This window comes from Mustela nivalis (assembly GCF_964662115.1).
Source record: "Mustela nivalis genome assembly, chromosome: 9".
In the NCBI taxonomy this organism is placed as follows: Eukaryota; Metazoa; Chordata; class Mammalia; order Carnivora; family Mustelidae; genus Mustela; species Mustela nivalis.
This window is the reverse complement of record NC_139028.1, coordinates 85,518,771-85,533,029: the sequence shown is the minus strand read 5'-3', so window position 1 is coordinate 85,533,029 and position 14,259 is coordinate 85,518,771. Positions and strand designations below refer to the sequence as shown.

General features: G+C 36.3%; 2 protein-coding genes across 5 annotated transcripts in view; one reads left to right on the top strand and one right to left on the bottom strand.

Moving 5' to 3' along the window:
- The window catches only part of SLC5A12 (solute carrier family 5 member 12), a 54,385-nt gene extending 53,424 nt beyond the window's left edge, over positions 1–961 (top strand). Inside the window, exon 17 of the transcript XR_014298690.1 lies at positions 50–961. The gene's annotated coding sequence lies outside the window, so the exon portion shown is untranslated. The remainder of the gene's footprint in view (positions 1–49) is intronic.
- The window catches only part of ANO3 (anoctamin 3), a 407,782-nt gene continuing 393,771 nt past the window's right edge, over positions 249–14,259 (bottom strand). For all 4 annotated transcript variants that reach the window (XM_082682805.1, XM_082682806.1, XM_082682807.1 and 1 more), the window contains 3 exons: positions 8,061–8,141; positions 7,780–7,885; positions 249–3,426 (listed from right to left, as the gene is read on the bottom strand). In XM_082682805.1, coding sequence (XP_082538931.1) covers positions 3,244–3,426; positions 7,780–7,885; positions 8,061–8,141 — 370 coding nt within the window. In that variant the 3' untranslated portion in view covers positions 249–3,243. The remainder of the gene's footprint in view (positions 3,427–7,779; positions 7,886–8,060; positions 8,142–14,259) is intronic.

Below are 14,259 nucleotides of genomic sequence, written 5' to 3'. Positions count from 1 at the left end.
GAGCCGAAGGCAGCTGCTTAACCAACTGAGCCACCCAGGTGTCCCGTAGGTTTCATGTTTCATGTGCAAATGCCCTGATGATGACAATGAGTTTATCAGAAGACAAACAGCCAAAACTTTTGAAGAGTGGAACAAGGTTTTGCAAGACTTGGAAACCATAGCCTTTGGAGCTAAAGAGTGAACAATCCCCTCTCCCCACACTCCAACTTCTATTTGTAAAACAAGTAGGATCAACTTGAACATGAAAATTGTAGGAAGAAACATATCACATGATTTATTGAGTGAAAAAGTTCCTTTTCATTCCATTCTACAACAGATTGGGCTAAAAGTCATTTTGAAAGAAAGTGCATCATTCAGAAGTTGTATCTCATCATGCAGTCACTCAGCAGCATTTTATTGAAAAGGGCGTGCACAGACTCAGACAACTGCAAACCATTTCGGCTACTACCTAGAGCAATTTTCGACACACTGTATTGGGAAAGTGCTTCAGCTCTGAATGACTTATCAAGGCAGACTGCATGCACCTATATGTTAGTTATTTGCTTGAAAAGACAACAATTTAGAATATGAAAATATATAAGCAGCATTCATGTAATACAGAATTCCTGAGAATAGTGTGTGCTATATAAATCTTTGAGAAATAATTTGTATTCGTATGAAAACCATGATATAAAACATTTCTCTCAATGAAAGCAGAGTGATTTAAAACTCACATACTGTGAGGGGGCTGACAATATTTTGCTGTCAACAATGATGAAGGCAGAGCTAGGTTCTACTGCGTTGTTTCACAAAAAGACATTTACAGATAACTTTTTCATTGTTTCTCTATTTTTTGATTGGTCTGAGAAATTACCAGAGAAGGTAACGTTTACATCAATTTATTATAATTGTTTAAAATTCAAAGTACCATTCTCTTTTCATGTTTTTCTCTCTGGGCAATCAATACAATTTTAAACCCTAATGGTGGTAATATAAAAATAACTCAGAAAGAACAGAATTCTCAAGAACATGGCTATCATTATTCTTTGCTCTTCTGTAAAACAATTGTCTTTGTCTTATATCCCTAATTTGGGAAAGACCTAAATGTTAGGTTCATTGGTGTCTTCAATGGGCATACAGAGTTTTTATGCTCAGGCATAGTATGTACATTTAACTAACAAAGAAAAGGAAATGCTGCAGATGCTACAAAAATGGAGGAGCTTAAACTCCTTTGTGTACTTAGTGGAATTAGTTGCTATGAGTATGCAAGTGGCAGAAACAGAATCTCTGGGGAATGTGAATGGAAGGGTCCCACGTGACAAGGGCGTGGGAGGAAGTTTCGAGGTCCTACCCCTGGTTCAGATTCAGAATCAGAGGGCAAGCAGGGAGGGTAAGTATTTTTGACAAAACCAAACCAAGGAACAAGGAGGATCTAGCACAGCTTTTCCCTGGAGCAAAAGAAGAAAAAGCCGAAAGGCCATTTTCAGTGCTAGGATGACAAAAGGTAGTTTTCTAGTAAGAGAAACTTTATAATTTTCTTACTAGAGACACCCTAGCATATATACAAAGTAGCTTTATTTCCATTGTCTTTAGTCTAATCTTTATGCATTGTGGAAATAACTGTGCTTTGTTTAATTGAGCAAAAACCAAACTGGACAAAGATTATGAATCATACACATATAGTATATATCTGAATGCATGAGTATATGTAATTTGCCAACCGTCATTCCTAGGGGAGGAAAAGTGAGATTCATTTTGATTGCTTTGCCAAGGAAAGGTGTCTTCATTTCTCCCATTCATTCCGGTGTTTCAACTCTACTCTTTCCTCCCCTCCCGCTCCCACTGCTTATGCCTCCACCAGACTTTCTTTCCTTGAATCCCTCATCATTCCTACTTCCTCCATCTGTGAACAATACCACAGATAGAGTTGACACAGAAGTAGCAACTCCACTACAAAGCAAAATGAGGTCTTTCAGAATTGACTTGATCTTGGTTTTAGAGTTTTCAAAAATCAACCAAGTTGGTCTATCAAAGAAACAGTAACAGAAAACTCCCCTCATCGATGAAAAGAAAAGAAAATAAAAAAATGGGTGTGTTTTTTTTAACAAATAATACAAATTTATATCCATGCATTAATTTTCATCAGCTCATGAACAAAAATGTACATTGTTAGAAAAGCTTAAAGTGTTGCAAAGCATTTGGCTTATGATTTCCTGAATAAACAAGTCACAAGGGCATACTATGTATCTGGTCTCAGAGCTGCACGAAATGTAACTTGCATTACACATTGCCAAGGTGCAAAGGTACAAGGAAAACCAACATATGTACAGCATTTCAAGTTATTCTGTTATTCTGCAAGAGTTATTATAATAAACCAAGGAGGAAAAAATTAAAAATACTATAAAACAGCCCTCCATGGTAAAATATGGATGAGTGGTATTCTATATAATATGAGAATAAACGCCCATATTTTTAAAGTATGTGGCTCTATTGGAATTCATGGGTTTTTGGCTTGTTTGTTTTTTTTAAAAAAGGCAGTGCGACTTGTTCTGCCGGTGAAACAACATGTTTGAATGTAGCCAATGCAATAGGATATATTTCAATGAATAGTATTCTTTTTAGAATCTTAGTTTTTGGTTTGACTACTAAAGGTGGTGTGCAACAATTCCACTGCATAGTCAATGTAAAGCAGCATAAATTCCTTGTGGCACAGATCCATAATCTCATCAAGGAACAAGAAAAATTCCCCAAACCTAGAAGCTGAAGGGACATGGAATTCTGGCAGCAAAGGCAATAACTGATTTAAAGTCATTTCTTGTAAGTCATTTCTTGTAAGTATCTCTACTCAACCTAAGTAATGTTCCAAAGTACGTGATTGAAGACCACATGAGACTTTCAGCATGCCTGGCTTATGAACGTTTACATGGAAATCTGTTGCTAGCATCCTCACCATCACCCTTCCCGTTACACTGCAGCTGATGGAGGGTGGAGGTCTCCCAACACACAACTCCCTGAGGCTGGTTCTGAGAATTAGATCCTGGCTTCCTGCACTGTCAATCTAACCATTCTTTAAGGTCCTGAGTCATCTTTCTCTTCCCTAGAAGCCTGGACATTCCAAATCCCAGAGATGGTTGTGCTGCATTTCCAAGTAACATATCATACATGTGGTTTGCCAGGCGTGCCTTCCTCCTGCATCCCACCTAGAATTTAAAGTTGCTGTCATTCCCATTAATGCTTTTGCCCTCACTGGGCAACAGGAATCAACTAAGGCCATTCATGGTGAACGGGATGACCACTTTTTCTCCGTTGTTGTTGCAAATGTTCCAGTTCAGCCTCGTACATCATCTCTTGGACTAAGTACTTCTCCCGTCGTATTCGGTCATACAGGTTCTTTGGTACATCTGGAATCAGGTATGCGATGAATGACTTGATCCCAAAAACAAGGTGCTGCAAATTTAAGAGGGGAAAGTACAATTTTCAAAGATTCTGAAAGGCCAATTATAAAACAGATCATAAACAACATTGCATTTACCTTATAGTCCAGCACCAAAACACAGGATATCTAGAATATTAATATTTTTGTTTCTATTACATAATTCTTTTATGATGAAAATGTATTATTATTTTTTAAAGAGACCAATGAAAGTATTGTGTATAAAAAAGACAGGATCAAAAACCAAAAGGTAAAACCTGTGGTCTCAAGTTCAGAGGCTGAATGAGACCACCTGTGTTGAACCATCCCCTAACATGTTAGCTGTGTAACCTTACGCAAATCACCTATGTTCTCTGTGTCTCATCTCTAACATGGTACTAGTAATAGTATCTCTTAAAGGTTGTTACAAGGATTAAATGAGCAGATATATGTGAAGGGTGTGGAGAAGAGCTTGGAGCAGTATAAGCACCACTTAAATATCATGTCCTATTATAATAAATGCATCCTTTCTCTTTTCTGTAGAGGACAGAAAAGAGAAGAAAATCTGATACTGATAGAGTTAGCATGATATGTGGAAAAAACCCCATTTACCTACAGGACTTTGTGACAATCATCTCTCCATGTGGAAAGGAAGAACTCGAGGCACTTTTAACTGGGTTTAGTATGAGTATCTCAGTAAACTGCACTGCGGTAAAGCAGGTCCTACTTCCCATAGAAAAGTAGATCAGAAATTTCTTTCCTGATCAAATATTTGGTATTCACAGAACTATCCGGCAGTGTGTCTCAAAAGTGTAGGAATAAAAATAAAAAAAAAAAATTTGTTATAATTTAAATTAGTGAAGAATCTGCACCAAGTCCTTTATGGTAATGGTAATAAATGACCCTATAAACTGATTCATTTAGAGAGACTAATATGCAAAAATGATTCAGTATTTTTATGACTGTTTGTTTAAAAAGCTGGTTTATCATCTATGAAGGCAAGCTTATAACTAGTTATAGATGACAAATTTCTTAAACTGACATAATTTTTCTTAAATAAAAAACTACAGCAAGTATCATACTTAAAAAAATTCATATTAAATTTGGAAACAAGACACAACTGCTCACACTGCTGCTTTTCCACACCATGTGGAAATTTCCAACAACACAGTAAGGCAAGCAAGAGAAACGAGGCAGAAACCTCACAAGTGCAGCAACAAAGCTATTGTTATAAGCAACTTGAATTATTCTTTGAAAAGACAATCTAACAGATTTAATAGACAGAAGATTAGAAAATGAAAGAGTTAAACAAGGAGCTACGCACATTTTAGAAAGACAGACAATTCCAGCAAAAATCAATCAAATCATAATGGAGGTTAACATAGTATTTATAACAGCAATAAAAATATCTACAAAATTTTTGGATGTAAGAAGGAATGAACAAGCAAAAGAATATTTAAAAACTCTATTATAGGATATAAGAACGATTTGAATAAATTTCATATTTATTAATGAATCAGCACAGAGTATGTAAATAAGTCAACAAGTGCTTTCTACAAATGTAATTCTTTTTTTAAATTTAACTTAATTTTTTTTCAGTGATCCAAGATTCATTGTTTATGCACCACACCCAGTGCTCCATGCAGTACATGCCCTCCTTAATACCCACCACTAGACTCACCCATCCCCCCATCTCCTCCCTTCCAAAACCCTCAGTCTGTTTCTCAGAGTCCACAGTCCCCCAGGGTTTGTCTCCCCCTCCAATTTCCCCCAACGCGAGTAATTCTAATCATAATCCTTGCATGATATTTAGGGGAGTCTGATGGCTTCTGCAATGTATATGAATGATTAATAACTCTAAATACCCAAGGCAATTTTTAAAAATAAGAGCAGGCTTGGCAGGGGTGGGAAATAGATGGCTTTATCAGATATGAAGATATATTCCCAAACCACGGCATTTAAATAGTGTGACAGTGAACAGGAATAGACAAATGAAGTAATGAAATCAGAACACCGAGGCCAGGCACATGCTTACTGTAGGGATTTAGAATATTACAGAGGTGGATTTACAAATCAGTGGATAAATAACATATTAGTAAATAGCAGTATAAAAAGTTATTTCATTATATAAAGAATAAGAAAAATAAGTCTTTCCTTCAGACTCTATGAAAAGTCCTGATATCTTAAAAGATGTGTGATAGATAAGACTATAAAATTAATAGCAAAAAATATGGTAGAATATTATTTTTACCTGGAGATAAGAAAATTTCCTAAAGAAGCTAGACCAAAAAAGCCAAAACCTTAATAGGAAAACGATGATGGGCTTGATGACATCAAAATCAGACACTATTTGTTAATAGATAAAATTAATAGGTTATGGACAAGAAAGAGATATCTGGAGTGTTTATAACTGGTAAAGACTGATTTATAACTGGCACACACATAAGAAAATCTTGAGATTTGGTAACAAATAAACTGGAAACTCAGCCAAAATAGATCAAAGTTAGAAATTCACACACACACACACACAAAAAAAAAAACCCAAATTGGCTTTTTAGTAATATAATAGTCAATGTCATGTATAAATTGATTAAAACAAAACAAAACAACCCCAAAATATTACCTTACTCCTATCCATCTGCAAAATACTAGAAATTCAGACAATTTGAAAATCTGGTGAAAATCTAAGGGAATTTTGGAGAGGGACCTGTCAGTTTTATGTGAAATCAAGTATGCATATAAATAATTCCAAACCTGAGTAAAATACTCCTGAGAAACCCTTAAAATGGTTCAGAAGGTTACATGTCCAAGATTTCTAATAAGAGATTTATACAGGTGGAAAGAATTATTGTAGGCCTAAATATCCACCCAAGGGGACTACGGCACTTAAATTCAATGAACTATCATACTAAGTAGACAGAAGAAATTATCTAAATGTGGTAGACTTCTATATCTAAAAAAAGTAAAGTGGGTAAGAGATAAAAATGAGTTATCACATAATATCATTGAAGTAATTTTGAAAAAAGAACATTTAAAACAATATTTTATGTGTGTGTATGTGTGTGTGTGTGTATTTTTTTTTCCCCAAATAAACATGTGGAAAAACTTTTGAAAGAAAGAGAGTCGGTGCTTTTGGAGTAGGTGGGTAATGGAATTAGTAATGAGAAATAATGAAGAAAAGATAAAAAGGGAATCATATGTATCTACAATGAAAGTTTGTTGTGAATCGAGACATTTGACGAAGTCTGTTCACCTGAGTTCTAATAGAAGACGAAGAAAAAAGTGTACATTAAAAACACAGTAAAGGGGCGCCTGGGTGGCTCAGTGGGTTAAGCTGCTGCCTTCAGCTCAGGTCATGATCTCTCTGCTCAGCGGGGAGCCTGCTTCCCCCTCCCTCTCTCTCTGCCTGCCTCTCCATCTACTTGTGATTTCTCTCTGTCAAATAAATAAACAAAATCTTTAAAAAAAAAAAAACCACACACAGTAAAAAAAGACTTTCCAGAATCACTGCATTAGAAATATGCCTTAACCTTTTTGCTACCTGTAATAAAATGAAAAGTCACACTTTATCAGGAGACTTTTTTATAGGCTCATAGAGTCATTAGTTAATAGAATTTCATCCTGGATTAAACCTTAGAGGTAAGCATTTTGTATTACAGATGAAGGATGTTTCACGACAAAATTTGACATATTTTTTGGAGATCAGTAGAGAGGTATATTTGCCGGTATGGCTACTTTTTCTCTCTCCCTAAGAAACAGATGCATTCAAAGTGCTTTTTCACAGAATTTGGCGGTACCTTAAAGAATATCCAATATATCCCAGCACTAAATGCTTCACTGTATTAAGCTTCTCATATGCTAAGGAAGCCAATAATACTGTAGCTGCTTCAAGATTTCTTCACAGGACTAGTCTAATATTAATGACTCTGATAATCAAAATTTATGTGTATTTTATGGAAGTGCTCTTGGGCATTATTTATGCACTGTTCCTTATACAAATACACATGTGGTCAGCTGTAATTAAGTTGATTAGCAAATAAGTTTCTCCACCTTGATGAGTAAGTAGAGATTCTCTCATCAAATGATGAAAACCATCCTTTCCTTTAATGTGGTTACTCAGAGGTTCAAAGTTAAGTTTTCAGTTCAAATGTTAATAGCTTCTTTTATCCTCATTTTCTGGTATTAATACCCATGATCTACCTTCTTATATTTTTCAGCTCTTTCTTTTTTGTACGTTGTATAGTAGGTTCACCATACCTAAACCTTGTACTGTATATCAACAAGTCCTTTTTTTGGAACTCAGTGAGGAACTACTATATTGAAGAGTCAACTAATGTCTCAGTCAGAAAAGCGTTTACCCATAGTGATTTTATCAGCCTGTGACTAACCTCAAACACGATAATGAAGGCCAATCGAGCAGCAAGGATATGCCAGTATTGTAAGGTGAACTCATAGGGTTTGGAACTCCAAGGGGGACCTCTGTAGTCTCGGTACCTAAAATCCACAAGACAAAGATTTGAGGCATAGAGATTAAAGTGCGAAGGCCCCACATGTTTTTAATTTGCCAAAACCCCAAAGTGTCAGTTGAAATGGGCTCATCAGCGTGTAGAGAGAGGAGATGGGAGATGAAAGCAAGAAGAAAAGATAGCTATAATTTATAATGAAGTACCTGCAATAGCCAGATTTTCCCATACCAAGCTCGCTCAGGTCAAAGAAGGACAGGCTATTGTTGACATATCCCTTTAAACAACTGGGAGAAAAGAAAAGCATCATGTAATTCAGAGTCATAAGTTTCTAGTTCAATTTCTTCATTACACATGACAGGATTTGGTAAGTGCTGTTATTCCTTCCATTTTAATTATAAATTCCTAATGACTCAGCTCTCTGATTTTATCTCCTCACTTCCATTAATCTATAATTTTAGCTCAATGAGACAGAATCTTTGCCGTTTCCCCACACTTCATTTACCTCCCTTTATTAAGTGTTTACTATGTACTTGGCATTGTGTTAATTATTTCCCATGTGTTAAGACCCTAAAAATATAAGTTTTATAAATATATATGCATATCACCCTATCTGGCTAATTGTAATTAAGTAGCCAATTGATCAACATGTGTCTTTGTGATTTATTAACTTATTCAATACATATTTATTGAGAACCTATAATTTGTTAGAAAATTCCTAGACAGTTGGTATTTGACAAGGAACAAAACAGATTGAAATCCCTGTCCTGGTGGTGAAGTATTAAATTGTGGTCAGAATCAACTTTTACCATAACCTTAGAACATATATATTATTATCTTCATCATATAGATTAAAGAACTAAATTTTACAGAGACTAAATAACTTCCTCCTAAGACTGTATTTCTCAAAATTTTTGATCTTGACTAATCTTTACATTTTTAAAAATTACTGAGAATCTCAAGGAACTTTGTACAGAGAGCTATATGTATTGGTATTCAGCACATTAGAAATTAAAATAGAAATTTAGAAAATATTTATCTATTAATTCATTTAAAATAATTTATCACATACATTAAAAGTTGATATAAATAGCACATTTTTTATTTAATTTTTTATTTTTTATAAACATATATTTTTATCCCCAGGGGTACAGGTCTGTGAATCACCAGGTTTACACACTTCACAGCACTCACCAAAGCACATACCCTCCCCAATGTCCATAATCCCACCCCCTTCTCCCAAACCCCCTCCCCCCAGCAACCCTCAGTTCGTTTTGTGAGATTAAGAGTCACTTATGGTTTGTCTCCCTCCCAATGCCATCTTGTTTCATTTATTCTTCTCCTACTCACTTAAGCCCCCATGTTGCATCACCACTTCCTCATATCAGGGAGATCATATGATAGTTGTCTTTCTCCGCTTGACTTATTTCGCTAAGCATGATATGCTCTAGTTCCATCCATGTTGTCGCAAATGGCAAGATTTCATTTCTTTTGATGGCTGCATAGTATTCCATTGTGTATATATACCACATCTTCTTGATCCATTCATCTGTTGATGGACATCTAGGTTCTTTCCATAGTTTGGCGATTGTGGACATTGCTGCTATAAACATTCGGGTGCACGTGCCCCTTTGGATCACTACGTTTGTATCTTTAGGGTAAATACCCAATAGTGCAATTGCTGGGTCATAGGGCAGTTCTATTTTCAACATTTTGAGGAATCTCCATGCTGTTTTCCAGAATGGCTGCACCAGCTTGCATTCCCACCAACAGTGGAGGAGGGTTCCCCTTTCTCCGCATCCTCGCCAGCATCTGTCATTTCCTGACTTGTTTATTTTAGCCATTCTGACTGGTGTGAGGTGATAGCTCATTGTGGTTTTGATTTGTATTTCCCTGACGCCAAGTGATATGGAGCACTTTTTCATGTGTCTGTTGGCCATCTGGATGTCTTCTTTGCAGAAATATCTGTTCATGTCCTCTGCCCATTTCTTGATTGGATCATTTGTTCTTTGGGTTTGAGTTTGCTAAGTTCTTTATAGATTCTGGACACTAGTCCTTTATCTGATATGTCGTTTGCAAATATCTTCTCCCAGTCTGTCAGTTGTCTTTTGATTTTGTTAACTGTTCCCTTTGCTGTGCAAAAGCTTTTGATCTTGATGAAATCCCAATAGTTCATTTTTGCCCTTGCTTCCCTTGCCTTTGGCGTTGTTCCTAGGAAGATGTTGCTGCGGCTGAGGTGGAAGAGGTGCTGCCTGTGTTCTCCTCAAGGATTTTGATGGATTCCTTTCGCACATTGAGGTCCTTCATCCATTTTGAGTCTATTTTTGTGTGTGGTGTAAGGAAATGGTCTAATTTCATTTTTCTGCATGTGGCTGTCCAGTTTTCCCAGCACCATTTATTGAAGAGGCTGTCTTTTTTCCATTGGACATTCTTTCCTGCTTTGTCGAAGATTAGTTGACTGTAGAGTTGAGGGTCTATTTCTGGGCTCTCTATTCTGTTCCATTGATCTATGTGTCTGTTTTTGTGCCAGTACCATGCTGTCTTGATGATGACAGCTTTGTAATAGATAAATAGCACATTTTTAAAGAAAAATAGTTTGTATGTTCCAAAAGATGAAGTGAGGAGAATGACATCCTTTGATGTCTTCCTTAATAGAAGATAGCTAGATTCTCATATTTATTTCTGCATTAAATCCGGTTGCAGTATGTTGTTTTGATTGAAGAATAAGTAGATAATTACATAGATAAGTACTTTAAAAAAGGTATTTTAATAGCATTTCAAGTAATTATTGATTTAAAAAAACTTTTTAAAAAAATGTCTTTTCAGCATAACAGAATTCATTGTTTATGCACCACGCCCAGTGCTCCATGCGATTTGTGCCTCCATAATACCCACCACCTGGCTCCCCCAACCTCCTACCCCCTACCCCTTCAAAACTCTCAGATTGTTTTTCAGAGTCCATAGTCCATAGTCTCTCATGGTTCATCTCCCCTTCCAGTTTCTCTCAACTCCCTTCTCCTCTCCATCTCCCTATGTCCTCCATGTTATGCTCCACAAATATGGGAAACCATATGATAATTGACTCTCTCTGCTTGACTTATTTCACTTAGCATACTCTCTTCCAGTCCCATCCATGTTGATAAAAAAGTTGGGTATTCATCCTTTCTGATGGAGGCATAATACTCCATAGTGTATATGGACCACATCTTCCTTATCCATTCGTCCGTTGAAGGACATCTTGGTTCTCTCCACAGTTTGGTGACCGTGGCCATTGCTGCTATAAACATTGGGGTACAGATGGCCCTTCTTTTCACTACATCTGTATCTTTGGGGTAAATACCCAGTAGTGCAATTGCAGGGTTATAGGGAAGCTCTATTTTTAATTTCTTGAGGAATCTCCACACTATTCTCCAAAGTGGCTGCACCAACTTGCATTCCCACCAACAGTGTCAGAGGGTTCCCCTTTCTCCACATCTTCTCCAACACACGTTGTTTCCTGTCTTGCTGATTATTGATATTTTTCATTGACATTACATCAAAGTTCTACCCATGGTCATTTCTTAAAGTTTAATTGCAATGTGGAGCCTTAAAGTATTAATAAACTTTTCATATGGATTTTACATTAAAATCCACAAGTCTATCTTGTATTTCAAATTCATATTTTATCCATGCATGATATTGTGACATTAAATATGGGTCACTTGGGAAATAGTTTCCTAAATTATGCAGATCTTCCAAATGTTGTTATATTTCTACAATGGACTATGAAAATCATAATGGACTATGAAAATCACCACTGATTTTTATCAGGAAAAAAATCTGTAAGTACTGGGAATCTTTCAAGTTCAGTGGTAGATTAAATTATCCAAAATTTTGATTTTCACTTCAAAACTTGAACTTTCTTAATGGCAACAAATACTGTCAATTATTTCCCCTAAAATGACAAGCTAGTTTTGTCCATTTTTAGAAGAGTGCCTCCTAAATACCCAAGTCCGAATAATAATAGTATATATGGAAATCATTATTTCATGTTAAAAAATTTTGTTTAGTTTGCAAATCCAACAATCATGCAAGTGTTTTTCTCTGAGATGACCATCCCCATACTTAAACATGTAGCAGAAGACCTTTGTCACACTTTGCATTTTATCAAATGGAATACTGAAAAGATATTTATTCAAGGGTGGAGATCTGATAAAATTAACAATCGTTATTGCTTCATCAAGGGCATCCTGAATTTTATTACTGGCACTTTTTAAATGGTCGTTCTACAATGGTGAGGAACACAACCATTAGTACTTTTTGGTACCACTGCCTTCAGTTACATGAAGCCACGGGATCATTTTAACCACTATCACTTTTTTTTTTAAACCATCTGTACAAATGTCTATTTGGCAAAACAAACAAATAATATCTTAGTATTATTAAGAAAATAATCTGAAAGAGACCTGTCCTATGCTAAGAATCACTCCCCAGGATAAACAGCTGTTAAAACCTGGATTCAAATGTGCATCTATCTCATTCTAACCCCTGAATTCTAAAGTGCAGCACCACACTGGTTTCACTCCCCTCCCCATCCACCTCAGACCCCATGATTTATCATCCCAATTGCTCTCCTGCCAATACTGCCATTTTGTCCGTTTGCTATTTTGTTTGGGAAATTTATGATCTGAATGACTCTACTCCAGTTTAGCTGCTAAGGATAACGGGAAAAAATTAAATAACAGGATGGCCCTATGAATGTGTGGTTCCAACCTCCTCCAAGCCCTCCACATATCTTCTTTTTTTTTTTTTTTTTTTGTCTCTTCAAGTTTTTATTTTATTTTATTCTATTTTAATTTTTTATTTTTTTATAAACATATATTTTTATCCCCAGGGGTACAGGTCTGTGAATCACCAGGTTTACACACTTCACAGCACTCACCAAAGCACATACCCTCCCCAATGTCCATAATCCCACCCCCTTCTCCCAAACCTCCTCCCCCCACCAACCCTCAGTTTGTTTTGTGAGATTAAGAGTCACTTATGGTTTGTCTCCCTCCCAATCCCATCTTGTTTCATTTATTCTTCTCCTAACCACTTAAGCCTCCATGTTGCATCACCACTTCCTCATATCAGGGAGATCATATGATAGTTGTCTTTCTCTGCTTGACTTATTTCGCTAAGCATGATACTATATGTGGAAAACCCAAAAGACTCCACTCCAAAACTGCTAGAACTTATACAGGAATTCAGTAAAGTGTCAGGATATAAGATCAATGCACAGAAATCAGTTGCACTTCTCTACACAAACAGCAAGACAGAAGAAAGAGATATTAAGGAGTCAATCCCATTTACAATTGCATCCAAAACCATAAGATACCTAGGAATAAACCTAACCAAAGAGACACAGAATCTATACTCAGAAAACTATAAAGTACTCATGAAAGAAATTGAGGAAGACACAAAGAAATGGAAAAATGTTCCATGCTCCTGGATTGGAAGAATAAATATTGTGAAAATGTCTATGCTACCTAAAGCAATCTACACATTTCATGCAATTCCTATCAAAGTACCATCCATCTTTTTCAAAGAAATGGAACAAATAATGCTAAAATTTATATGGAACCAGAAAAGACCTCGAATAGCCAAAGGGATATTGAAAAAGAAAGCCAACGTTGGTGGCATCACAATTCCGGACTTCAAGCTCTATTACAAAGCTGTCATCATCAAGACAGCATGGTACTGGCACAAAAACAGACACATAGATCAATGGAACAGAATAGAGAGCCCAGAAATAGACCCTCAAATCTATGGTCAACTAATCTTCGACAAAGCAGGAAAGAATGTCCAATGGAAAAAAGACAGCCTCCACATATCTTCTTGAAGTCATTCTACATCTGGTCACTGGGTATGGAGAAGGCACGGGTGCAATCTCCATGAAAGGCAGGACTTGAAAAGTAAACAGAGATAACCGACCAGTATCATTTCCATCTGCCACTAGGTGGAAGCAAAGACAGTAGCAAATAATGCTTCTAAGGAAGAGGGCGGCCCAACCTGCCTACATATTATAAACCCTTGAAATCTGCTTCTAGACTATTTTGAATTAAGAAAAAAGGGATCTTTTTTGTTTTTTCACTGTTAGTACTAAAACCAATTGACTTATATTATCTTTTATAGTTTATAAAATGTTACTTTAGACACCATTTCTTTTTTAAAAAGTTAGTTAATTAATTAATTAATTTATCAGAGAGAGTGAGAGAGAGAGAGTGAGAGAGAAAGCACAACCAGGGGGAGCAGCAAGCAAAGGGAGAAGCAGGCTCCCTGATGAGCAAGGAACCTGGCGTGAGACTTAATTCCAGGACTCCAAGATCATGACTTCAGCCAAAGGCAGATGCTTATCTGACTGAGCCACCCAGGTGTCCCTAG